At 52.7% G+C, this 25,577-nt stretch overlaps 2 protein-coding genes across 6 annotated transcripts in view; one reads left to right on the forward strand and one right to left on the reverse strand.

The window, feature by feature from the left end:
* TANC2 (tetratricopeptide repeat, ankyrin repeat and coiled-coil containing 2) overlaps positions 1-10,616 on the forward strand; it is a 383,338-nt gene extending 372,722 nt beyond the window's left edge. For all 3 annotated transcript variants that reach the window (XM_030295266.1, XM_030295268.1, XM_030295269.1), the window contains 2 exons: positions 1,305-1,405; positions 3,000-10,616. In XM_030295266.1, coding sequence (XP_030151126.1) covers positions 1,305-1,405; positions 3,000-4,953 — 2,055 coding nt within the window. In that variant the 3' untranslated portion in view covers positions 4,954-10,616. The remainder of the gene's footprint in view (positions 1-1,304; positions 1,406-2,999) is intronic.
* A 1,788-nt stretch (positions 10,617-12,404) lies between these two features.
* LOC115500917 (cytochrome b561) lies at positions 12,405-25,458 on the reverse strand. Of its 3 annotated transcripts, none has more exons than XM_030295680.2 (6): positions 25,438-25,458; positions 16,809-17,023; positions 15,767-15,865; positions 15,374-15,477; positions 14,735-14,892; positions 12,405-14,487 (listed from the first exon to the last, which is right to left on the reverse strand). In XM_030295680.2, the coding sequence occupies exons 2-6, from the start codon at positions 17,011-17,013 to the stop codon at positions 14,295-14,297; spliced, it is 759 nt and encodes a 252-aa protein (XP_030151540.1). In that variant the 5' UTR covers positions 17,014-17,023; positions 25,438-25,458; the 3' UTR covers positions 12,405-14,294. The 3 variants fall into 3 exon arrangements, with proteins under 3 accessions (XP_030151540.1, XP_030151542.1, XP_032447042.1); XM_030295682.1 differs by lacking the exon at positions 25,438-25,458 and adding an exon at positions 24,307-24,512 and having other exon boundaries at positions 16,809-17,026; XM_032591151.1 differs by lacking the exon at positions 25,438-25,458 and adding an exon at positions 19,653-19,978 and having other exon boundaries at positions 16,809-17,026.
* Positions 25,459-25,577: the final 119 nt, after the last annotated feature.

Here is a 25,577-nt window from a genome sequence, read left to right on the forward strand (position 1 = left end):
TCCTTAGAAGCATTCCAAATCTTGCCAGAAATGGTGATTGTCCAAAAGAAAAGAAGGGTAAGGTTGGAAACAGAGTAGCAATAGGTGACTCCCACAAGATGGAATACTTCCTCTCTATAGAGCTCCACACTTGCTCAGAAACAGGTGACAGCCACCTCCCATGACCAACACTGAACCAAACACCTGAGGTCTGCGTCTCAGTCAGAGATGGCCCATCACTTTTTCTGGTTAATTTCTACCCATGCCCCAGGCCCTTGTTCCGCCTCAGGAACATGCATGTCACCAGAGGTTACTGTACTAAGGCTCTGACATTGAAAGAAGAGAAAGCACTCTGTCTTTAGCTTAGTATGGAAGGCTGCCTTTAAACGTACGGCTCTGTTACCCATGTGCCTGTTCCCAGGGTTCTCCTAGGAGGACACATGAGACCACACTCCTCAGGGACCCCACTCCTCAGATCACACCCTCAGGGACCTCAGGATCAAGAGATGAGGGGACAACACAGACCCCAGTCATAGCCTTGGCCCTCTCTTATTTTAATTTTTTTGTTTTAAATGCATCTAAGTAGGGAACCAGTTCAGAGAAGGAGAGGCCAGAGAAGCCCCTGTGAAATAGAAAGGAAACTACCAGTTACCGAGCCTCCGCCATGTGCCGGAAACCGCATCGGGGGCTTTCCAATGCGTCATCCCACTTACTTGCACTTGCAGAGTAGACATGGGTGAGAACACACGGCACACCCTCTCAGGGGCTCCAGGGGGGACCAGAGGCCTGAACCCAAGTCTGTCTGGGGTGCCTACCCTATCTGGTCTCCATGGTCAGTGCGGTTCTCCTTTACGCAGACCTCATCCTGCTGGAGCTCACTCACCCGTCAGGAAGCCGAGGAATAGTGGGTGTGACAGGAAGCCGGGGGTAGGATGAGCGCCTGCGTGAGGTACATGGATGTGTTTGCCTCACACACACCGTGTAACAAGAGTCCCGGTTTCCAACTTCAGGAGCTTCACTGGGTTAACATCTGGCTTCTGGGCTAGAAAGAACTTCATTAGAACAGCAGAAAGAAGGCAAATTAAAAGTATCTTCATGCTTCCAGACAGATAAATTCCCCGGGAGCTGTTGCAGGGCCATACAGGGCAAAGGTGAAGGAACTCCCAGTCTGGGCCACGTGGCTAGAGCCGTGCCAGGCATGTCGAGAATCCCAGGTGTTCCATCCATAAATGTCAAACAAATGTACCTGTAATCTGTTTTATTCCCAAATTGTCTATTTTTCATATCTCTTCAATGACTCATTTGCACACCTATTGTAATGACAGGATTTTGGAATGGCGGAGGAATTTGCTACTAAGGCCTTGGAGCTGAAACCGAAATCTTATGAAGCTTACTATGCGAGAGCAAGGGCCAAACGCAGCAGCAGGTGAGGAGAGAGAGAGAGAGGGTGAAAAGCAAGAGATCTCTGTTCCGAAAATCCGGCCAAAGCCATGTAGGCCGTCCTGGGACCTATGTACCCAAATGTGTCTATCCCTGAGGACTTTTAGGGCCAAGCTTTGGGGATGGCTCCCATAGCGCAGAGTTCCGCTTAAGACTGGCGTGTCTTCAGGGCTGTGGAGCTCTAAAACATTTCACTTTGGGAGAAAAATGCCTTTGCGTTGTTGGAGAATGGCACCTTCTTCCAAGAAGCCTCTGCCGTATCTCAGTCACTTTTTAACCCCTAAAGCAGATAGCATAAAGAGACACTGGTGACTTAAGAAGAGGTCACATAAGCAAAACATCTTCCTGGCCCTTTTAGAGAAATAGGATGGGTCACTTACACCACAGGCTCCTCTTTCTTTTCCTAGAGGCATTTGAGGAGTCCCTGTGGTATTCAGTCTTCCTTCTGGGGCTCTCCTCAAGTCTGGTGGCATCAAACCTCCTCCTCACCTAAATCCCCACCACCACCACACCACACACTCATGGAGACAGGAGGTCCTTGCTGCCAGGATTGAGGGGGCCCAAGAGAGACTCCATCCCTCGTGTCCATCTGCTGTGGCTTGGCCAATGGGAAGGAAAGGCTCCAGAAAGACCTAGAACCAGCCATCACTGATCTTTGGATAACTTGTCACTGTCCTCGATGCTTCCTGCCCAGTGCCCTCCCCTTCTCCTTAACATGGCCTGGGAAAGAACTGCTTCAGGGTCAGTGTTGTGGCCAGGGGCGATATGGTCCTGAAAAACCAAATCCAGGTTAAGTCTCAGCAATGATGGTGGCAGAAATATTAGTCTTAACTAGCTGGGGTAACAGAGTCCTTACAGAAGCTTGACTATCAAATTCTCTTTTTCCCCAGATAATTCCTTCCCCACAAGGCCAGTTGCCCCTTTCCTGGGCAATCTTAATAGAGAGGATGGGAATATCTCTGAGAGTTCTTGTCCTCATCTGTAAATTAGAATCCGAGTTGCCTAGTCAGCAAGCGTCATACCTGCCCAGCTCTGATGTAGCAGAACAGAGGAGCAACAGTGCTGGGGTGCAAGGGGAAGAAAAGGGCGGAGGACAGTCTTCTGGCCTAGGACGGAACAGGCCTGAAATTCGGAGCCAAAATATCGAGAATATAAAGAAAAAATTATGCTGGATCAGCAAGATTCTTAAATATTGTAGTTAACTGTTTTGTTGCTAAGCTAATTGACAGTGACCCTGTAAATGACAACCCCACCCAACTCTGATACTGCCTGGTGTGCTTTTGGGCACTAAGAGAATCTTCCTGAAGGGCCTGGCTGGACTGATGAAATGGGGCCATTTCTCTACTAATCCCAGAGAGGCCAGAAGGAAGATGGAGGGTAAACGGGCTAAGGAAGCATTCTGGACTCTTCCAGAATGACAGCCTACCTGTTTCCTTCCTTACAAATCAAACAAAACCACCCCCCAGACCCCCACAGATGCCACCCCAGTTCTCTAAAATAGCGACCGTGGTCCTCAGCTCTTGGTGATTCCCGTTGATTCAGAATAACCCCAGTTCCTGTGTTTACATTTTGTCAAGCAGACAGTTTGCAGCAGCCTTAGAGGATCTGAACGAGGCCATCAAGCTCTGCCCAAACAACCGTGAGATCCAGAGGCTCCTGCTGCGCGTGGAGGAAGAGTGCCGACAGATGCAGCCGCCGCCGCCGCCGCCTCAGCAGCCGCCTCAGCCGCCGCTACCAGAAGAAACGGAACCCGAAGCACAGCACGAAGATGTATACTCTGTACAGGATATGTTCGAGGAGGAGTACCTGGAACAGGATGTTGAAAATGTCTCCATTGGCCTCCAGACCGAAGCTCGGCCCAGTCAGGGGCTCCCGATAATCCAGAGCCCGCCCTCCTCCCCAGCCCATCGGGACTCAGCCTACATCTCTAGCTCACCGCTCGGCTCGCATCAGGTCTTTGACTTCCGTTCCAGTAGTTCTGTAGGCTCTCCCACCAGACAGAGCTATCAGTCCACCTCACCCGCTCTTTCTCCAACTCACCAGAACTCTCATTACAGGCCCAGCCCACCACATACGTCCCCAGCCCACCAGAGCGGGTCTTACCGCTTTAGCCCCCCTCCCGTGGGAGGGCCAGGCAAGGACTATCCAAGCCCTCCTCCGTCCCCCCTCCGTAGAGGCCCTCAGTACCGGGCCAGCCCTCCAGCTGAAAGCATGAGTGTCTACAGATCCCAGTCGGGCTCACCCGTGCGCTATCAGCAAGAAACAAATGTTAGTCAGCTTCCTGGCAGACCAAAATCTCCATTATCCAAAATGGCCCAGCGGCCCTATCAGATGCCTCAGCTTCCTGTGGCAGTTCCCCAGCAAGGGCTCAGGCTACAGCCTGCCAAGGCCCAGATTGTGAGAAGCAACCAGCCCAGCTCAGCGGTTCATTCAAGCACCGTCCTCTCCACAGGGGCCTATGGCCAAGTAGCCCACTCAATGGCTAGTAAATACCAGTCTTCGCAAGGAGACATGGGAGTAAGTCAGAGCCGGTTGGTTTATCAAGGGTCAATTGGGGGGATTGTAGGGGATGGGAGGCCCGTGCAGCACGTCCAGGCCAGCCTGAGTGCAGGTGCCATCTGTCAGCATGGAGGGTTGACCAAAGAAGACCTTCCACAGCGACCTTCCTCAGCATATCGAGGTGGTATGAGATACAGCCAGACACCACAGATTGGCCGTAGCCAGTCTGCATCCTATTACCCGGTCTGTCACTCAAAACTAGATCTGGAGCGCTCCTCCAGCCAACTAGGTTCCCCTGATGTGTCACATTTAATCAGAAGACCTATTAGTGTCAACCCTAATGAAATCAAGCCCCACCCACCAACTCCCAGGCCATTGCTACACTCCCAAAGCGTAGGCCTGCGCTTCTCTCCATCTAGCAATAGTATCTCATCAGCCTCCAACCTCACTCCTACCTTCCGGCCATCTTCCTCGATTCAACAAATGGAGATCCCACTAAAACCGGCGTATGATAGGTCATGTGACGAGCTGTCACCGGTGTCTCCCACTCAGGGAGGTTACCCCAGTGAGCCCACCCGATCCAGGACCACACCATTCATGGGGATCATAGATAAAACAGCCCGGACTCAACAGTACCCCCACCTTCACCAGCAGAATCGGACCTGGGCCGTGTCATCCGTGGATACCGTTCTCAGTCCCACGTCTCCAGGCAACCTGCCTCAGCCTGAGTCCTTCAGTCCACCATCATCCATCAGCAACATTGCCTTTTATAACAAAACCAACAATGCACAGAATGGCCATTTGCTGGAGGACGATTATTACAGCCCCCATGGGATGCTGGCTAATGGGTCCCGCGGAGACCTCCTGGAGAGAGTCGGCCAGGCCTCCTCATACCCCGATGTGAAGGTGGCGCGGACCCTCCCTGTGGCTCAGGCATATCAGGACAACCTGTACCGGCAGCTGTCCCGGGACTCTCGACAAGGGCAGACATCCCCTATCAAACCAAAGAGACCATTTGTGGAGTCTAATGTTTAAAAGACGTTCGTTGGAGTGAGACCCATATGTTTTCACTGCACATCTTCAGGCTTGGTTTCCACATCTGAGGTAGTTCTCTGGCTTAATTTCTCATGCAGTTTCTGTGTGGTGTTTAGAGGTGGCAGCCCCGTGCTGGAGTTCTTTGCATGCAGCCGACTGGGAAGCTGGCCTCCCGTGAGCCAGGACTTCAGTTTCTCTCGTCTGTGCCCCAGCCACATGCTCTCTCCCTCTCTTCCGATGCCAGCGAGGAGATTGTTGTGCCGTGTGCTTTAACCCAGGGAGATCAGACACACTGGTCAGCTTTTTCCAGGAGACAATCGCTTTCACTGATGTTCTTGTTGTGTAAATGTCTTTCTCCTTTTTTACAAAAATAAGATGTTCTTGTTCGTTTTCTTCTAGGAACTTTAGAAAGAGTATGACGCCCCTTTGCCTTTGCATTCTTATCCAGTGTTATCCAAATAGCCAACCCCAGTGCATTCTTGTGCCATGGTGTCCTCCCCTGGACTGCCAGCTCCCTGCAGTCATCAGGTCTAGAATGTTCATTTAGATTATCGCTGGTCTTCCTACGGGGGCAAAAGGATCAAGGAGAAAGAGAAGAAACAGGTCGATTAAATTAGAAGAAAAAAAAATATATATATATATATATATAATTATTTGAAATGTCACTATGTTGATTTTTCAAGAAGCATTTTATGAATATTTAAAGAACAACTAGCCCTTTAAATAGTTCACCCAGCCAAGGAAATTGGATGAGAATCATGGATATTTTTAAATAATCCACTGAGAGTTATCCTTTAGGTTTTTAGCCAACAATTAACTATTAAAAGCTATTGATTTTCCATGGGGGGGGGGATACATAAATACATAGAAAGAGAGAGGAAGAAAGACTGTTCTGGATTCTCAGAAAAAGGCTATAGAAAATCTCTTGTCTTGGCGAAGTCTACTTTTTAAGTCCTGGTACATCACTGAGCATCACATCTCATAAAAGCAAACTCTTCGCCAAAGTTTGGTACAGTAGTCCTGTCGGGTCTTCACCTGGAGCCACATTGTGTTCTACTGGCCCTCTTTCTTTTAAACCCACATGGTACCGTGAAGAAATTGGTTCTTTGAGAAGCAAATTGAATTCTCTTGGGGCTGTAAGACTTTATTCCTGGAGTTTGCACCCAGGACTGTTGCACCCCATGCCAGGTGTCGTCTGATTCCGTTTCAAGATCTATAGTTTCATTATCTGTTTACTCTAGGGATTGTTTCTTCGTTTCTTTCTCTAGGTAGGAGGGTTTGGGGAGTGATCTTTGAAAACCAGGCACAGTGAAGTGTTTCAGGGAGCAGACAGACCCCTTTCAGCCCTGGGTGGGGGAACATGAGATAGATAGCAGGTCCTCTGGTGCAGTTACCCTCCACACTTCTTCTGTGTCTTGAGGTCGTTTGCTGACCTGTCCTTTGCGTGACTGAGGCCAGCACAAGATGGACAGCAAGAACACTGAAACCAAAGCCTTAGCACAGGCCTGGTACTGACTGCGCATCAGCTCTTAGAACTTAAGAAGCTGAACAACAGAGAATCAGTTCTCTGTTACTACGAATCATTCTGCTCTTGTGAGTAAAGAAAGGGCTATAGGAAGGGCAGTTTCCTGAATAAAAATCCAGATGTGACCAGACCTGTTTGTCATAGTAAGTGTCCTCTGAAAGTATCACTAAGACCTGGGGAGCATGCAGCTGAGATCAGAAACATTTCTCTACCAATTTAGATTCTGCCAAATAGACGGACCCCTCAGCCCCCAAGCCCGACACAGGCCAGGACTTGTCTCGGGGCCAGCTCAAGACCCAGAATCTTCCCACTCTCAGATGCCCAGGGACTGTCTCCTACTCAGACCAGGGTGGGCGCCAGTGTCTTGTCCCTTCCCTTCCCTTCCCCCTCTCTTGCTTCCATCTAGAAGGGGAAGCGTAGAGCTGTAGCATCAGCCTGCAGCCGGGAGCCCAGCTCCCGCTTTGTCCAGGTCTCAGCCCTACAGGGCCCTTTGCATCTCACCCCTCCCTGCCCACCTCTCACTGAGGAGCTGCTGCTGCATTCTGAAAGATGTCCGTGTCTGTGAGGAAAGTGCCCCTGTGTGTCTGGAATGCCACACACACCACCTGCACTCAGCTGTCTAGGTGAGCGAGCAGCTTCTGCACCTCCCAGACATGCCACTGATGCCACTTGTCCCCAGGGTCTCTCTCGGCTTTCCTGGACAAACCGGAGATTTAGGGTCTATGCCTTATTGGGCAAAACACTTAAAACAGTCAAAATGCCATTCTTTTTTAGCCATTATAAGAGGGAGTGAATGTCACTACTGGGCGCCAGTTGAGTTTGACTAGAAAATGCCGACTGGACCTGATTGGGGGCAGGAGACCATTTTTCCTTGCTCAGCTGACTGCCCATGCCCTGTTGTGCTACTTCACTGCCATGGGATGATCTTAGTACTGTATCCCGGAGACGCCCTCTCCCCCAGCAGCACTCACTGAGTCCGTGTCTGGCTTCTGGTGGGGGAAGTTTTTCAGATGAAACTGGTTAAGTTCCAGTCACCCAATTCACACACCCTGAAATGGAGACAGTGGTAACAAACTTTAGCCTCTAGGTTTCTCACCAAATTGTACGTTTGTGTTCACCCAGAATTCTTGCACTAATGGGTTTCCATCACATCATGTCTATAAATGGGTGCACTTTACTGTTTGAATTTGTAACTCTGATAAATACTGGATATTTAAGTGTGCGTAATGTCTTCATTAGAAAATAGCAGAACCGCTCTTGTCTTTTAGTGTATCTTTCAAGGGAAAAAAAAAGGAAAAAAAGGAAAGAAATCAAGCAGTGGATCACAACATTTATAGCACAAGAAATAACTGTTGTATATAAGCATCAAAAGGATTAAGAATTTTTAAATACAAAAAATATTTGCAGTGATTTTAAAGTGCTTTTCCAGCAATTTTCTTAGGGACTCCTGAGACATGGTTACTTTATTTACTGGATCAGTAAGGCACACAATTAACAATTAAAAATTAATGTTTATTTACAAAGTAAAGGGAAAACCTGTGTAACATGAGAATTTGGCATGGACAAAATGGAGACCATTTTGTATCTGCTGTTGTATCTTGTCCGGGTTGCAGACGTGCACTATTAAAGCCCCAAATTAATAGAGCACAAACCCTTCTTGTTCCTCTCCCACGTGCCCCTCTTTCTAGATGTGTTTAACTTAAACTCGAAGGCTCAGGAAAATTCCACTAATTAGAATCATGTACAGTACCCCAGGTCGTTGTCCAGAGATACAAGTTTGCTAATTTAGTTAAGCCTGGATTATTAAACACTTTTCCTAAATTATTGTAAACAGAACAGCCTAGAGAAAGGTATTCTCAGTCCTTATATTGTATAGTAGTTTATGAACCCCTCTCTAAATATTGGTATTTTTATATCCCAGAGATGTACCCAATAGAAAAATTAACCAGTATCTAATTTAATATCCATAAGTATTTTCCTTAGATTTTAGTCATATACAGTGGGTTATGTAGACATCACCTTGCTTCAATCATATTCTACCACTAGGTGTCACTGTGGCTCTGCACCAGGCTCATCTGGTGGCAAAGACCGGCAGCGCGTCCTCTGGAGGGGCTGCTTCCAGGGCAGCAGGCAGGCCCAGAGGGTTCAGGAAGGAGGGGACAAAGACCTGGAAAGGGGTCTTCACGCATCCGTGCCAGTCGTGGCAAGATAAGCTCTTTGACCGCTACCTGCTTTGGACCCTCAGCCAGGCAGAGGCCCGGAGAATGTTGACTAGAACTCCCTTCCTCTGATGGCCGGGTGGGTATGAGGAAGTCTCCTTTACTCCCCATGAGCTCCCCTCTCAGTTCCTCTTGGCCTCCAACTTGTACAACTCCAGAGATGTCACAGGTGGGTGGTTTGGTTCAAAAATAGTTATTTTTCTACTGCAGAAATGCCTTGGACAAAACCAGTTGCTCACTGAACCTTTGCCACAAAATGGAACAGGCCCCCCAAGGGGCAGGGTGTCCCCTCCCCGTCCCAGCCTCTCCCACCCTGTCTGTCCGTCCTTGGGCTGCCCACTTCTCACGAAGCCAACTTGCAAAGGCAGCCTGCTGCTGCTTCCACACCAAGGCCTGTGCCGCCCCGTTGCGCGCACGTTGGGAGGTGTGGCTTTTTCTCCTTTTCCTCTAGGAATTCCAGACTGACCATCTACCATGACTAACAACAATGAACAAAAAGGGCTTAGGGGTAAGAGCTACCTACAAAGACGTGTCATGGAAACCTTCACCATGCAATGCCTTGAACTCAGCTCTGGCTGCTCCCAAGAAAAGGTGGCTGGCTGGGGGCCTGGACACAAGCACAATGGGAATGGTGGAGCCACTGTGCAGAGCTACTTGAATAATCACTGGGTCTTCATCAACTCCTTTTATAACACAGACCACTCAAGGGCTGAAGTGTTGGTAACCTGCATTTCGGTGTCCAATGCCTCACAGCTGCTGAACCACCCTGAGATGCTTGTGGCCACGTGATGGCCACAGTCAGAGCTTTGAAAGTCAGTACCAAATGAATGCGTAATTGGACACCAAAAATCAAGTGTTACTTTCATGTTTCCTCACCCATACCATCTCACTTCTTCCTGCTGACTCTGATAATCTCCACTAAGCTGACCTGTCGGGTTTTTAGCTGAATGCATATAGATGCAGGCCAGCATCACTCTTGTTTTTCAGACAGACCTACTCTGTGGACAGGAAGGAGCCTAGCTGCTTTGTTTTTGTAGCGCTTACTGGCTGGAGTTTTCTTTTGCCTAATCGCCAACCAGAACACCTGGTTAGGGGGACTCCACTCGATCCCTTCGGTCCCCAGGACCAGACAGAGAGTTAATTCTGGAAAATTTAGTACTTGAATGTACCTGCCTTATTGTGTACCAGCTTACTGGAAAAAAAGATAGAAAAGCCGGCTCCAGATCTCTCCTCCATTCACAGGTTATTTTGGAAATCCTGTAAGTTACACTTCCTGTTCTAGTTTATTTTTGTTTTTGTTTTTTCCTTTGGCTGATTCCTGCTGAGTGGGGCCAGTTCCTCCTCAGGCTCAGGGCAGGTGCCATTCTCAGGCATGGCCTCCTTTCCATCCAGCGCAGCATCTCCGTCTCTGTTCTGTCTCCTCCAAATCCAAGATGATTTTAATTAGTACAGACATGTACAGTCTACAATTAAAGAGTGATTTGTACTAATATGATTTTGATTCTTCCTCCTCTTTGCTGTCCTTTCAAGACACTTGCTGGAAAAAGCTTTAATGCACTTAGTTTTCCTTTAGGTTTTCTATGACTCAGATGTAAAGGACTTTCTCTGTACAGTATATTATCCAATGCATGTTTGTTCTCTCTCCCGATATATTGAACACCACACAGTTGTGAACTCGTGCAGTGGGGATGTCCCGCACCCCACAGAGGCATCTAGCCCCCTGTGTATAAGGAAAGACATTTTCCTTTGCTGTACTTGCTTGAGCAGTTGTATTGTCTGTACATGTGAGCTGTGTGAGGTAGATGTGAAAAGGTAAATGAATGCATTCTCCTGCCCATGTGTACAGATCGCCATCCGTACAATGAACTGTATGTATGAAAGCAAATGTACTTATTTATAAAGGGTAACACTTGGAAAAACACGGTGTTGTGGTGCTTTCTCCTTACGTTACGATACCTGCTCCGGGGGGCTGACTCAGGCTCCCCCTCACTGAGGCCTGCCGTGCCGAAGAGCCCTCCCCCAGGGACACGACTTTGGCAGGTTGAGACAGAGGCCACATTCCTGATGATTTGGTTGGTCTCTTGCGGAACAAGCAAAGTCACCCCTTTGGGCTCGTATTCACTCAGCGAAGTGACTGAGCACCTCCTCGAAGTTGGGACAGCGCTGTAGGCGCTCGAGAGATCTGTGGCTAAGAAAAGACGGTTCTAAGGGCCTTTCAGTGAAGGCTTGCAGTGCCCGCTGAGAAAGAGAGGCTTTTTCTTTGGTGCGTTTCTCTCCAGCCAAACCAAGGGAGCACCGAGCTCTTCTTGTTTCATTGTAGTAGCTGAGGCCCGCACCCCTGTCTTGCTGCCCGAAGCGGGCTGCGGTGGGAGCCCGAGGTGAGGGGACAGCCCCAGCTAGAGTCCTTGAGGCTAACTCCGTCAAAGTTTCTTCCAGTGGCTTCATCTTCTCTTCAGAAATCTGGCCAGAATTTGCCATCCTCACCGTCTAGAGAGCTAGACGGCTGCATCGTAAATGGAGAGGCTGTGGGTTTCCTGCCCGGCTGGTACCTCTCTGTCTACTGCAGGGACAAGCAAGGGAAGAGACCGCTTCCTCTAGACACCACGTTGTGCTGAACAAACATCCCTGTTGCATAACCACATCCATTTCCCCCAAACAGAGCCGGGGAAGCAGGAAAACTCCGGGCACGCAGTCACGCACCCTAGATGCCAGAGTGGCCTTCAGAGAGGAGAGGAGAGGACTCCGGAAGCAACCACCTGCTTGGTCTGAAAACTTTGGGACTCGGGGGTTCCAAACCCAGTAAGGTGAGGGACTCCTGAGGAGGTGAAGGAGAGGAGATGCGTGTCTAGAGGGAGAGGCGTGACCTTCGTGTCTGGGATCATTTGAATATTCACAAACACAAAGACCCTTGATCCAGAAGTGAGCACAAGAGCCGGAAGTGAGACAGCCTGCAGACGGGCCAGCTGCTTCTCCCCGCACACTGAGAGCCAGCTGTGATCTTGACTGAGCGATCAGCTTGGGACATGTATCATGCCACGTGCTTTGCATGCTTTTAAGCAAATGAAGTTTCGCACAGAAGCCTTGATTCAGGAGAAAGATTCTACAGATGCAGAAAGCAAAGACCTCTGGAGAACACAGAAAATAAAGTAAATGTTAGGAAGGACTCCTGTTCCCCAAGGATTACTCCTCAGAGGATTTGCTGCAGGGGTCCCTTTAACTAGTGTTTTGTTTTAGGTGACGGGAGCGCAGTGTATCCCAGCGTGAGATCCAGCCCAACTTCATATAAACACATCTCCTGCCTGGGTCTTAGGAACTGCTCTCAAGTGGAATCCCGCCTCGTTCTCAAAGCTTTGCTCCTCTCCTTAAGGAATAAAGAGACATCTCTTTTAAAAGGTAAAAAGTTGAGCGACTACTAGGGAAAACTTCTTGCCGAGGCCCTTACCACGCTCCACCCTCCAGGCCACTGTCTCTGGGTTGGGAAAAGGGTTTCTCTAACCATGAGGAAGAGCCTCCCGCTCTGGCTCCAGAGACTGAACAGCCCCTGGGCCATGACAGAGATCATGAATCGCTTTACCTTCTGTGCCCAGAGTGGGGGGAGGGGAGGTTCAGTTTCTGTCGAGCCTGGTAGAACTAACTTCACATGTCTGATGCCGCTAAAAGCACTGGCCCCTTTTTTGCCAGGGTGAATGAAGAGAACAGGCCAGAGATCAGCTGTAGACATTTATTGAATCATCTGTTGCACCGACGCTACATTGTACTTCACAGACAACTGGCCACAGGCAAAGTAAAATAAACCACAATGGATCAGCTTCCAGGGGGCCTCCTTAATCATCCAACATACACGTTGGCAAACAGACCAGTTTACAGATTTTTACTGCAAATTTAAGGTTCCGTTTCTCTAAGTGGCATTCTGAGGCGGGGGGGAGGGGGGGGAGCGGGTAGATACACAGTTGTACTTTGGTAGTTTGTCCAAGCAGGAGTCTCTCCACCTGTAAAATACCTGGCTATTCAGCGTGAGCCAGGTGGTGAAAGAATTGACGGAGCCCCTTTCTGGCGGAGCACGCGGTGTAGCCTCCAGACAAGCTGTGGCGGAGGCAGGGAGGCTGGGACAGGGAGGCCGGGAGAGGCTCCAAGGGGCCTGGGCAGCCCTGCTGGGGAGGGCTCCAGACCTGCAGGCACCTGCTGGGAGAACTGGCGTTGTTGCCTAAGGCAGGGCCTGTGGCAAAGCGGAGGGTTAGAAATCTGAGCATCAGAAGCGGCCAGCCCCTTTCTCTAAGGCAGCGGTTAGGTGAGAAAAAGGCAACCATCTACAGAACAGTAGCCGGGCTTAGAAACCTCATTCATTTCTTCACTTAAGTAAGCTGTGTCTGTCTCAAACTGTCATGTTCCTCAAAGCCCAGAAAATGAGGAAAACAAGAAGAGAGCATTCCCCAAGTCCAAGAAGCACAAGGTCAATGCTCTGATCACGTTACTTCCAGACTGAATCCAAAGAGTGACTCAGGCGGCAGCATAACACACTTACACAGCTGGGGGGAATTAACCCAATTCCAACTCCGTCCCAACCTCCTGCAAAGATGGGCCCAGGTAAGGGGATGAGGCTTTCCTCGTGGACAGAAGCAGGCGGCCCTGCCTTCCCCACTGAAAGGGAAAGGGGGCAACAGGGCAGTTTTTTGTTTAAAAACAAAAACAAGACGTATGCCCTCGGCCTCAAGTCAGAGCCAGCCTGTGAGGGCAGGGACACCGGGGGCACTGGTGGCCCGGGCCCCTGCAGGGAGTGGCCAGCCCACCACCCAGCCCACCAGTGCGAGGGGCCACCTCCTTCCCCTTCTCTCAGCCGCCAAGTACAGTTTGTCTCAGTCCTGTGCCCTGTCCCTCTCCCAGCACAGCATCTTGGGGCTGAGGACTGAAGAAAGGGGAGGCCAAGAGCACAGCTGGGCCGAAGCCACATCTCCAGAGCTTCCCAGGGGCCAGTCCCTCCCCTCTCCTGGGGAACCTCGCTCCGAATACCAACATATTTTACACATAATATCACTTGCTCTACTGCCAAAGACTGGGCCCATTCACACCACCGTGTTATTCAGACTAGCGAGACTCCTGGTTTGAATTCAGTGTTACATAAAGCAAGTCTTGGCCTTGCCAGCCTGTCGCTGAGCCCCAGTTTATCCCACAGCTTTGTGCTCTCTGCAGCCACTGGACGCGGCCCAGCATCCGCTGCCTCAAGGGGAGAGCCACCCTGCATCTCCTTCAGGGATCTATGCCTTTGTGACCAGGGCTGACCACCCAAAACTCTACCCAAAGCTTCTTGATTTGAGGGGGTGACAGCGACAACAGGGGCAGGGATCTGTGCATGACTAACAGGACTCTAAAGCAGCAGCAAGGAGAAGAAAGTAGAGGAGGTCAAGCCCTAAACCCCAGAAATCAGCGCTCGAGGGGGAACGCTGCCCCCACGGTCCCTACCGACACTGCCGAGCCCTCCCCGAGAGCCACCCGGCCTAAAGACGGCCTCGACAGGGCACGGCAAAGACGCCTATCAGAACCTCCCGGAACTGAGGAGGCCAGCCGCAGCCAGACCCTCCCTGTGGGACAAGGGCAGGCCGTCACTGGGAGCTGGGGCTGTCGCCCTCGGTCAGCGTCTTGAAGTCCATGGAGAGAGCTTGTTCCTCCGCCTGGGGTGGCCGTTTCCAGTCAGCGCGAGTCAAAATGTAGAGCACAGTCACGCCAAAGCCGACCAGCAGCAAGCCCAGCATGTTGGCCAGGACGCCCTCAGGCTCAAACGTGCTATACTTGGCCCTGCAGGGTTTGGGTGGAAGGGAGAAGCCACCCGAGGGGTCACGGTCAGGCCCAGATGCCATTCACACCAAGGCCAGAAAGCTGGCGTGGTATTCCAATCCCAGCCCCACCCGTCCCCCCCCCCCCCCCGGAGAGGAAAACCGCTGCTTCGCTAACTCCACAAGAAGCTGCCTCAGAAGGCAGAGGCCCAGGGAAGCAGAGGGCAGGGCTCCGTCTCCCGAGGCCCGTGGTGGCACAGGACACTCACCCAAGTTTAAACAGCAGCGCCTCCTTCAGGCCCAGCAGGGCTGTGCCCACAGCGAGCAGGAAGATGGTGGCGCCAAAGAAGATGTGCTGCGGGCGGTAGCGGCTCCGCAGAGAAAACGAAGCTCCAGGGAACAGGAAGAAGCCAAAGCCCACGAGCCACTACAAGGAAAGGCGGGGTGGTGCCGGAGACCGAGCCGGCCGCCGTCTGACCCACCCGAGGTCACCCCACGTAGGCCGTGTCCACACGCAGTCTGGGAACCCCTCCATCCACCGCTTGGCTTTCTTCATCTCAAGAGCAGGGGTGGGGGGAGCAGTAAGCGCTTTTGGGAAAGGTCCTGGCCCCGGCACTCGAGGCCTATCTCGGTTCATCGCGCTCGAACGCTTGGAAGCCCGGGCCCGTGGCCAGACACATGTGCCGCGTCAGCTGGAAGGCGGCCTGGGTCTGAGGCACCCTCGCCCGGGAGATCCTGGCTTTCGTACCCACTTGGGGATCCGAAAGCAGCGTCCAACTGTGCTGAAGCACCGCCTTCACTCTCAGGCACACGCCCGGGAAAGCGGGCCCTTCTGTGGCACAGGCGGCCCCATCGTGGCCTCGTGCACCCCCGCCCCCGCCCCACCGCCGTGGCGCGGAACCGCCCACCTGCACGAGGTAGAGAACAAACGCGAGGATGCCACACCAGCTGTGCAGGCTGTACAGGTCAGCGTAGCCCTTCTTCCTGTGGTAGTCGAACACCGCCACCAGGCCTGGACCGGAGAGAGGGGCCGTGTGAGGACAGGGCTGGTGGGGAGGGGAGCGGGTGAGGTGACCCAAGGGAAACCCAACCAGCCGGGACTTCTGGGATCTGGTCCCGGCTTGAGGGCTGCCAGCACCCAGCGTCCCAGCCGGGGATGCCTGGGGGGTGGGGGATCGCGGGAGGGATGGGGACGGGACCACAACAGAACCGGCGTGGAGACCAGACGTGTCAAGCGGCGACCCCCCCACCAAGTTAGAAGCAGAGGTGGGGGAAAGGGAAAGCCGTGCCCAGGAACTCACCCACCAGGGCGATGATGAACGCGAAGACGTGTAGCAGCCCGTGCAGGACTTTGGTTGTGCGTTTGGTCTCGTTCCTGAAGACACGGTAAACCAGCAGGGCTTTCAGGGAGTGAGAAAGGGAAGGTCAGGCCCGCCTGCCACAGGCAGCGAGGAGACGCAGCTTGGCTGGCAGAGGTGATCTGCACCAAGGGCTTGGCAAGGCACCCCAGCCACAGGCAGTAGGACAGGAAACAGACTCCGTGGGGCCTCGCGGGGGCCCTCGGGTAGGTGTGCCCTAGCGCCCCTGCCGCCACCACTTTCTTATCAAGTGTCCCGTGTATTCTGGGCTGTGTCCTCGGTTCGTCATGCAGTCACGCTGAGGTGTCACCAAGCTTCTGAGTTCACCTCTTAGCTCTGATGGTCCTCAAATAGCCCAGTATTGAAGCTGAGCAGATACTCACTACCTTCCGCAACCAGGTTCCCTAGGTGGGGAACCCGATTCCCAAGCTAATCCCCCTCACAGGGCTGAGCCGGACAGGGCCAGGTGGCACGGGGAATGCCTCTTAGGAATCTGCTGCTGGGGAATGGCTGTCACCAGGACCGCCCCTAGGAAGAATGGGTCAAACAGATCCAGATCCAGCTTTCCTGTTACCAGAGCAGGCCGCACAGAAGGCAGGGTGGGGGCCAGGCACAGCCTCACTCCTGCCCCAGAGAGGAGCTGCAGCTCTGCCAAGTCCACCATTCCCCCAACACATACACCCATGCACACGCACACACGCGCGCACACACACGCACACTCACCGTTTTTCTTCCAACTTCAAACCACCCCTGCAGAAGCCAGCCTCAGCTCACAGCCCAGCCCCTGGGCTGCTTGCTCTACACGCACACCCTTGGATGCTCCACAAACCTCAGGCCCCTAGATTTGGATGCCTGGTGTTCCCAGGCCCCAAGCCAGCTTCCTTCCTGTCTTTTCTAGAATCTTAGAAGTGTCTAAGTGCAGGAGACCCCAGGGATGATAGAGTTCCTGCAAACCGCCGCTCTCAGGAGCAAGGGTGGGACTCACCATCTCCCTGCAGGAAGATCAGGCCTATGACCATGCAGAGGGGATGCACGTTGAACTGCAGGACGCCCTGCCAGGCGATGCCGCCCCTGTACAGACCGAGCCAGGCACCGGTCGTGGCCACGGCGATCAGGCCCAGCAGCTGGGAGAAAGCTACATAGTAAGGCAGCGCCCTCGGGGTGGCCGCCAGGCCTGCGTGGCTCTCCATGCTGAGGCAGCTGCTGGAGGGAAAACAGCAAAGCTCAGAGTGGCCCACAGCTTCCAGAGGCCACGTCCCGGCCTCCCGCTGCCCGCTGCCCCCTTCCACCCACCTCTCCCGGCCCCTGTGCTACAGCAGTGCTTCCATCCCTTCCCGAGATTCAAGGACAGCTCAGCAGAGGTGCCCCGCTTCCCCCAGAGACAGACAGGCCAGCACCTGGCTATGAGATGCAGTGAGGGTGCAAGTGAAGGTCCTCCAGATTCAGAGGTGGGGGGACGTGCCTGTGCCTTGCATTCTGTTTCCCAAGGCCCTGGCTTTTCTCAGGTGGGGCTCACAGAGGAGGTTCAGAGAAGTGAGAAAATCCCTTGAAGGTACAGAGTTAGTCACGGTTTGTCCTCCAGATGGGTCACAAGCACGTCCAGAGAGAACGAGAAAGCTGACATCCCTGCACCCATGCACCCAGCGTGTGGCCGACAGAAGGAGAAATCCTGCCCTCCCCAGGAGCCTGGGTGCAGCCCCCACAGCTGCCCCCATGCTCTGACCCTGCTTTGCCTGAAGACGACGTGGGGAACAGGAGCAGCCCCACAGCCTGCTCCCCCTGCCACAACTTCCTCCCCCCACGCTCAGGGCCCGCCGGGTCTGCACCCCTACTCAGGACAGGGAGTAGCACCTTGGCATTCAGAGCCCATGGGGTGTTTCATACACATCACTTAATTCATAGCCATCCTGTATGGGACAGTAAAGCAGGTAGTTACTGTCCCTATGCCACAGATAAGAAAGTGGCAGTTCCAGGAGGCTTGCGAAAGTCTTGCTCAGGGGTCTGTGCATGTGTGCCTGTGTGTGTGCACCTGCATGCGTGTGTACGTGTGTGCATGTGTTTGTGTGTGTGGTAAGCGCATTTCCTGGCTCCTCTGCCCAGTGCACCCCCAGGTTAGCCTCCCCCAGGGTCAGGATGGCCTTCGCGCAAGCTCTTCACCCTGAATCAGATAGTTCTCCAGACCCGGAGCCCAGGCCTGGCCCACACGCCCAGTCAGGAGAGGCAGCCAGGGCACGAGGCCGGTGATGAACAAGGATGGCCTCCTCCATCTGTCTGCCTCGGTGCTGCAGGGTCCCGAGCCCACAGAAAGAGGTTCTCTGCCCGCAGTGTCCTGGGCTTTCCAAGCAGCAGTGGAAACATTCCAGAGAATGACAGCGGTGCAGAGACATGGCCTAATGGGTTCTGGGTCTCCCTCTAACACCCAGCGCTTGCTGTCTCTCTCCACCCTGTACCGCTCAAGAACGAGTGTCCAGTCAGCCCGGTCTTCTACTAGTAATTGGGGAGGTCTCTTTTTACCCCCCGATTCTCTCTGCCACATCTGACAAATTTTGGCAACTTCACCATTAAAAAAAGTTGGGGGCAGTGGCGAGTGTTACTAATACATACTCGCTACAGTAAAATACAGATTAACAGAAAAAGGGAAAAAATTACAAGTAATCAGCATTTTCATGTGTGTCCTTACATCCTTTTTTTCTACAAACATATACGTTCTTTTATAAAAACAGAGACATACCGATTTCTAACCTGCTTTTCTACCTTAACAGTAGATCCTGTGTATCTTTTCCTGTCCACGAATATACATTCACATCATTGTCTCAATGACAACACAAGACTGCACCATACAGCTGTTCCACACTTTAACCAAACCCCAATCCCAACTGTTCAACATTTAGCTAGCTTCCAGTTTTTCACTAAATAAACCACACCATGCGATCACCTTTGCACATGTGTCTCATTAATTCCTAAATGAAGAAATGGAATCCTGCAGCAAGGCTATGTTCTCGTTTAGGTTTTTGACATTTTATCAAATGATCTTCCAAACACACTCCCATAGCAGGTGGGAACACCTGTTTCCAGAAGCCCTGGCAGACAATGAACCCCTATTTCTGAGACTCTTGCCACCGTCCATATCTGTCACCTTTACCCAAGGCAACTCCTACATCTAGGGCCAGTTCTGTCCTCTCCCCCAAATACAAACCCCATTTCTAGCTACCCACCACACATCTCTACCGACATCAGCAAACACTTCAAACTCCTCCGCACATCCGTAGTCAATTCATCTGCCCATCGTCGTCATAACCGAATCCAATCCTGACTTCGTGCAGGTGGCCACTGCGGCTGTCCTCCTGGTCCTGACGCTGACACCTCTACAGACAGGCCACCGAATCCTCGGGGTTCTCCCCCAGGGTCCCCACCATCACTTGCCTCCTGGCCATCTTCATTGCCACCACCCCAGCCAGAGCATGGAGCTTCCACCCCAATCTCTGTACCCCTTCTAACCCGCCAGACCTGCCAGGGACAAGGACGAGGACGAGGCCAGTTCCCCAACTCATGTTGTCCCACCTTGTGCAAACGGGGGCGCCTGCCAGTGAAATGGCAACACTTGTAACACGATCCTAACTCAGTTTCCATCTGCAGCCCCGCATCTTCTCACCAAGTCCACTCAGCTTCCCTGGCTCTCACAACACTCTGCCTCACTCCCTGCGCCTCTCTTCTGGCTCCCTGCCACTCACCCTCCCCTCCATCCACCTGCCCCACAACCTAAAAGGGACATTTCTTTCTTCTCTGTCCCCACCTCTGCATCCCCAACGCTGGCCTGGAGCCCACTTACCCCGTCGGCAGTCTGCCTGCCTGCCACGAAGCTCGCCTGTGCCTGTCTGCTGTCGTGCCTCCTCCGAGGAACGCGTCCTACTCTTCCTTGGGTCTCCTGGGGATCTATTCCTCTGCCCTAACTCTAACAGGAAAAATCGACCGGAGAGAGGCTGTCCTCGGGTCACTTGTTCTCCGTCCTCCCCGACTTTATTAGATTTATCCCCAGAGAGCCCGGGGCACAGTCAGAATCTGATTAGCTCTGAATCAGGAAGAACAGAAGGAACGTGCTCTACTGCTGGCAGACCTGCCACAGCTTCTCCCTGCCCAGCAGAATAACCAATGACAGCAGAGGGAGCTCAGGGTCGCAAAGGGGATCGTCGCCCCTGTACCTCAGAGCTGCTCTGTGGCCGGGCAAGCCAGAGCCAGCATGTTTCCCTCCCGGCCAGTCTCCTAAGGAGGCAGACGGAAACCAGAGCAAGGTTCTCTTCAGGGCTGTGATGTTATGACTTATAAGAAATATATAGGATGGGGGCACCCAGGTGGCTTAGTCAGTTAACCTTCTGATTTCAGCTCAGGTCCTGATCTCACAGTCTGTGGGTTCGAGCCCCGTGTCGGGCTCTGTGCTGACAGCTGAGAGCCTGGAGCCTGCTTCGGATTCTGCGTCTCCCTCTCCCTCTGCCCCTCCCCCCTCTGTGCTCCTTGTGCTCTCTCTCTCAAAAAATAAACATTTAAAAACTTAAATATATATATTTATTAAATTAAATATATATTAATATATATTAATTTATATTAAATTAAATATATATATATGATGGAGCTCCTAAAACTTCTAAAGCTCCTAAAATTTCCCAAGAAAGCCCTAATGCTGTCTTCTGTTATGTTACTGAGCCCCCTAGATAACCTGTAGATGGGGGGGGGGGTTGGGTGCCAGGGGAACGATGTGACTGAAGGCTGTACCTTTGAGTTCCACCCCTCAACCTCTAGGGAGGGAGAAGACAGCAGATTTGTTCAATCACCAATGGCCAATGATCTAATCACCCCTGTCTCTGTGCTGAAGCCTCCATTAAAATTCAAAAGGAGCTTCCAGCGGGGAGGATGGCTACCCTAGTTCCCTGGGGATAGAGGCTCCTGTGCTCTGGACCCTTCCGGACCTCGCCCTACCTACCTCTTCAATCTGGCTGTTCCTGAGTCACATCCTTTTGTCATAAACCTAATAAGTAAAATAACTCTCTGAGCTCTGTGAGCTGCTCTAGCAAATTAACTGAACCTGAGGAGAAGGCCATGGGAACCTCTTATCTACAGCAGGTGGGTCGGAAGCACAGGTGCCAACCTGGGTTTGCGACTGGCCTCTGAGGTGGGGGCAGTCTCGTGGGCCTGAGCCCTTAACCTGCCATCTCCAGGCAGACAGTGTCAGGATGGAGTTAAATTGTAGGACCTCAGTCAGTGTCTGCTGTGAACTAGGGAAGTAGCAGGTGGCACTGAAAAGAAATCACACTTTGGAGCAGTGAGGTGACCACACGGGGGGCTCTGCCGCTCTGCATTGTACACTTCCACCCTGAACTCCCCAGGAAGGCAGACTGCTGATGCCGTCTGCACCCACCGCGGCAAAGAGCGGGGGTGCCCGCTCGTGCTGGGGGGGTGCCAGGGGCCTCACGGCAGACTGTTTGTTCTCCATATCTATGAGTCTCTTACGTTCTGTCCCCCTCCCTGTTCTTACATTATTTTTGTTTCCCTTCCCTCATGATCATCAGCATTCTTTCACGGAAGCTTCGCCATACAACTATGGTGAGAGGAGTACTGTCCCAAATCAATGCGTGAGGACACGGGCTCAAAGAGGATAAAGGACATGCCCCAAATTACCAGCAGCAAATAGCTGCTCATTTGTTCATCGAGCCCCTGCCCTGTGCTGGCAAATACTGCTGGACACCGGAGCTATACAGATCAGACTTGATCCCTGCCTTCAAGGAGCTTGCAGACAAGTTACACAGCAGATGCAGATTTTCTTAGTAAAGGGTAGTAAGAATTCAAGCCACAAGTTCAACTCAGGCCGCCAAGAGCACTTTCCACTATACGCACGGAAGACAGTTTTCCCCACCTTAATACCTTGAGGTGGCACTCCCTGAACAGCTGGTTGTCTGGTGGCAGTGTGGCTTTGCTGAGAATCTAGGGTGGAGCTCTCATGCTTTCCAAATACTGAAGCCAATCAAGGATCCAAATGGGCATTTGCCAAAGAAGTCGCTTTGAAACAGAGCTCCAAGGAGGTTTCTCCCTGTCCCAGGCCAGTCCTCCTGTACCCCTCACCCCTCAGGAAACCATGCTCCTAAGGCGGTTTAAGCCCACCACAGCAACAAGCACCAGTGTTCCCTGGGAGCTCTCCTGGGAGCGAAGGAAGCAGGACGGGAACAGGTAGTTAAGAGAGACGGGGTGGCAGGAGGATGAGCCAGCTGCTCCATGAGGTCTTCCTGTCAACTGCTCCAAAGGCAGCTCACCTGCCCCGCCTGTCCTAGGGAACTAAGCATCCGGGTAATGAGGCAACCAGGAGGAAGCCACAGATAAAGGATGACCTTTGGAACTATGGAGGACCAATCCATCTCCCCCACCCTCCCTTCCAATTTGATGGTGATTTCAGCCCAAGTATGAGGGATGCAGGAAAGCTCACACCAAGCAAGACCATCCCGCCTCGGGCGGGCCTGTCTGTGCCTTGCCTACAGGTGACCCCGAAGTCCAAAAGTTCTGAGTGTGAAAGATCCAGATTCCTTCAGCAATGGCATTCACCTGTTGCCTATTCGGTTCAAGTCACTGGCAACCTATCTTTGTGCAAGGAGGGGCTGCTTCCAATTGCTGAAGAGAGACCGCATCCTACTGACTCTGGCTGGAATCCGACCCATCCACAAACACATTTTGCATGTGCAAACTTTGAAAGCAGTTGAGATTCACTCCCTAGCAAGCAAATGCCTTTGAATCAGGCCCCTTCATTTCCAAACCAGACAGTGAGAACACTCTCTTCCCTGCCAGCTGGGTTGGCCCCCAGAACCCCGGGCCTCCTTTGTTCCCAGAGCAGAAGTGTGGGGGGCAGCATCACGGGCCTTGAAGCTGCCACTCTCCACCCCAAAGTTCCCCTCTGCCGGGCAGACCAGAGTTACGGAAGCAGAGGAGGCTCTGATAGCCCTCAGAGCCCCTTACACAGCCACCCTCCTTCCTGTCAGAGCACAAGACGGGGGTGACAGCTCTGGCAGCTTCTGGAACTTTGGGCTGAGACAGTCACCCCTCCCTTCCCACACCGACTTGCAGTCAGACTCCACTTAATGTCATCAAAAAGGGACAGGAGATACCCGCAGGGGTTGAACGTGCTGAGAATCACTCTCCTCATGCCCACAGTTTTGTTAAAAGGCCACCAGGCCTAATCTCATTATGAGGACCAGACACTGCCCATGTCCTAGAGCCCGGAGGCAGGCAGCCTGGCCTGGCTGCAGCCCTCCTTGGCCACAGCAGGGTTTTAATTGGGTTAGGCAAGATTATATTGGGGACAGAGGTTACATCTTTTCTAAGATCTAACCAACCCTCCTTCCCCCCCATCGAAGGGATGACTCAATTGCCCTAGAATGCCCTAGAATGTGATGGAAGAGAAAGCAAAGTGAAGGTTGAGCTGTCAGGCAGGGCCCCAAGTAGCCCGCAGGAAGAAAGCAAAGCCTGGTTCTCCATTAGGTACAGTGGGCTTGGTGCCAGGGTTTCCAATACTTGTAGGGACCCACAAAAAATGTTATGATTTCTGCTAAAATCAGAAGGAGAAACAAACTTAGTGCTGAAGAAAATGTTTTAATTTTTAATCTGGCCTGGATTATAATTGTCTTTATACCAACACAATTGTAAAATATAGGTTTTTTTTTAATTGTTGTAGAATATAGGGTTTTTTTAAAAATTGGTATTATTTTTAGTGGAAGAAGGGTCCCAGCAAGGCATAAGTGCCTACGACCCATGAATGCAGCTCTGGTCAAACGGATGTATTTTTTTTTTTTAATTTTTTTTTTCAATGTTTATTTATTTTTGGGACAGAGAGAGACAGAGCATGAACGGGGGAGGGGCAGAGAGAGAGGGAGACACAGAATCGGAAACAGGCTCCAGGCTCTGAGCCATCAGCCCAGAGCCCGACGCGGGGCTCGAACTCACGGACCGCGAGATCGTGACCTGGCTGAAGTCGGACGCTTAACCGACTGCGCCACCCAGGCGCCCCCGGATGTATTTTTAAAGCCAGCCCCTCTGCATCTGACTCTGTGGTCCTGGTCAAGCCAAGTCCCCTCTCCGAGCCTGCTTCCTCATCCACAAGATAGGGGATATCGATAGTCCCCTATCGATAGTCCCACCTCATTACTCACTGGCCTGGCAAAAAATAAGTGGGATAAATATGTAATAGCGGTTAGCAAAGTGCCTGCCACATGGTAGATACTCAATCAGATAAAAGTCTAACAAAAACTAAATCTGGTCCTAATAGCACCTTGGGAAGAGTAAGGTGAAGAGTCACACACATCAGAAGTTGTTGACACAAGAGGTTTGGGGCCACAGAGAGCCAGATGGCAGCACTACCCCCTCTCATAAATCCACACTCCCCTCTGTCCACTCTCCGTCCCCCACTGGGCAGAAAACCCTGGATCTGGGGCAGCTTTCTCCACCAGTACCTTCTGGTGCTGCTGAAGCACACCGCCTTAGCAGAAGCCCAGCTCTGCGGGCCCAGGGAAGGCGGCCAGGGCGGCAGCGGTGGGGCAGGCAGGCTCCACCTCCAAGTCCGGGAGGCTCCTCCTGCGTGGGGGTGGGGTGGCAGCAGCCCTCTCTCTATGTGGGTCTCTCTTTGGCACTTACGAGTTTTCTCTCGGTATTTTCTGCCTCAAACCCAATTTCAGAAGAGAAATCAAGGTATCTAAGAGAAGGTGGCAAAGCTTTGGGATTTCTTCATTTGCTGTGAAAACAAAGGAATAGAATCCAGACATCCTGAGACGAGCTTCATTAAATGAGATTCAGAAAATCCCCAAAGACTGCCAAGTTCCGGGGTATGACGAAGAGAGGCCACCTGGAGGAGAAAAGCTGGGGACAGGGTCTCCTTCTCTGTGGAGCCCTGGGGGAAAGAGGAGGCAGAGAGTGGAGGTGGCCCTGCCATCACCTAGGTGTCAAAGGCAGCAGGGGACCCCTTCCTCCGCTCAGTTCTGCACCCCCTGTCCCCACAGCTCAGGGGCCTACCAGGCCCAATCCAACGAGCCAGGATTTCCCCAACGAGGAACTCCTACCCTCACACCACTAAGCTGCGGATGTTCCAGAACAAGGAAGGGATCTCCTAGCTAGCCATTTCACCCCCCCCCCCCAAGAGGAGAGAGGAGAAGCTGAGGGAGGGCCCGCCACCAGCAAAGCAGTTGGGCCCGTTTCAGGTTTCAGAAGAACAGTCGTGGCAAATGGTGGTTGATCCACATCTACCCCAGCTCGTTTCTAGAACGTGGCAAAATATCAGCCGTGAGCCCACTGACAAGCGTGGGGTCACCTGCCGCTCGGTTCTGACTTCCGCAGACTGGCACGGAGGCTGAACCAGGGCCAGGGGCCGGCAGCTCCAGCAAGGAGCACGGCCAGCTCTTTCACCTCCGGCCCAGCCGCGTGGGGCTCGGCAGCAGCTGAGGTGAGGTGAGCGGCGGGTGCGGTGGCGGAGGAGGGACTCACGGCGGCTCGGCGCGGGGGGCGGGCCCATCCCGCTGCGGGCGCACCTGGGCCCCTTCCCCGACTCCGCGCGGGGGCTCGGCTCGCACCCACCCGCCCGGGCCGCCTACCTGGCCGGGCGCCGGGCCCGGAGCTCGTCCCCGCCGCGCAGCGCCCCACCGCGGACCCACAGGCGAGCTCCCCACGCCGCGCCCCGGCCGCTCAGCCGGTTCCGGCGGTCGCGCCCGCCGCGGAGCTACGGCGTCTCCAT

Source organism: Lynx canadensis, chromosome E1, assembly GCF_007474595.2.
Source record: "Lynx canadensis isolate LIC74 chromosome E1, mLynCan4.pri.v2, whole genome shotgun sequence".
Taxonomy (NCBI): domain Eukaryota; kingdom Metazoa; phylum Chordata; class Mammalia; order Carnivora; family Felidae; genus Lynx; species Lynx canadensis.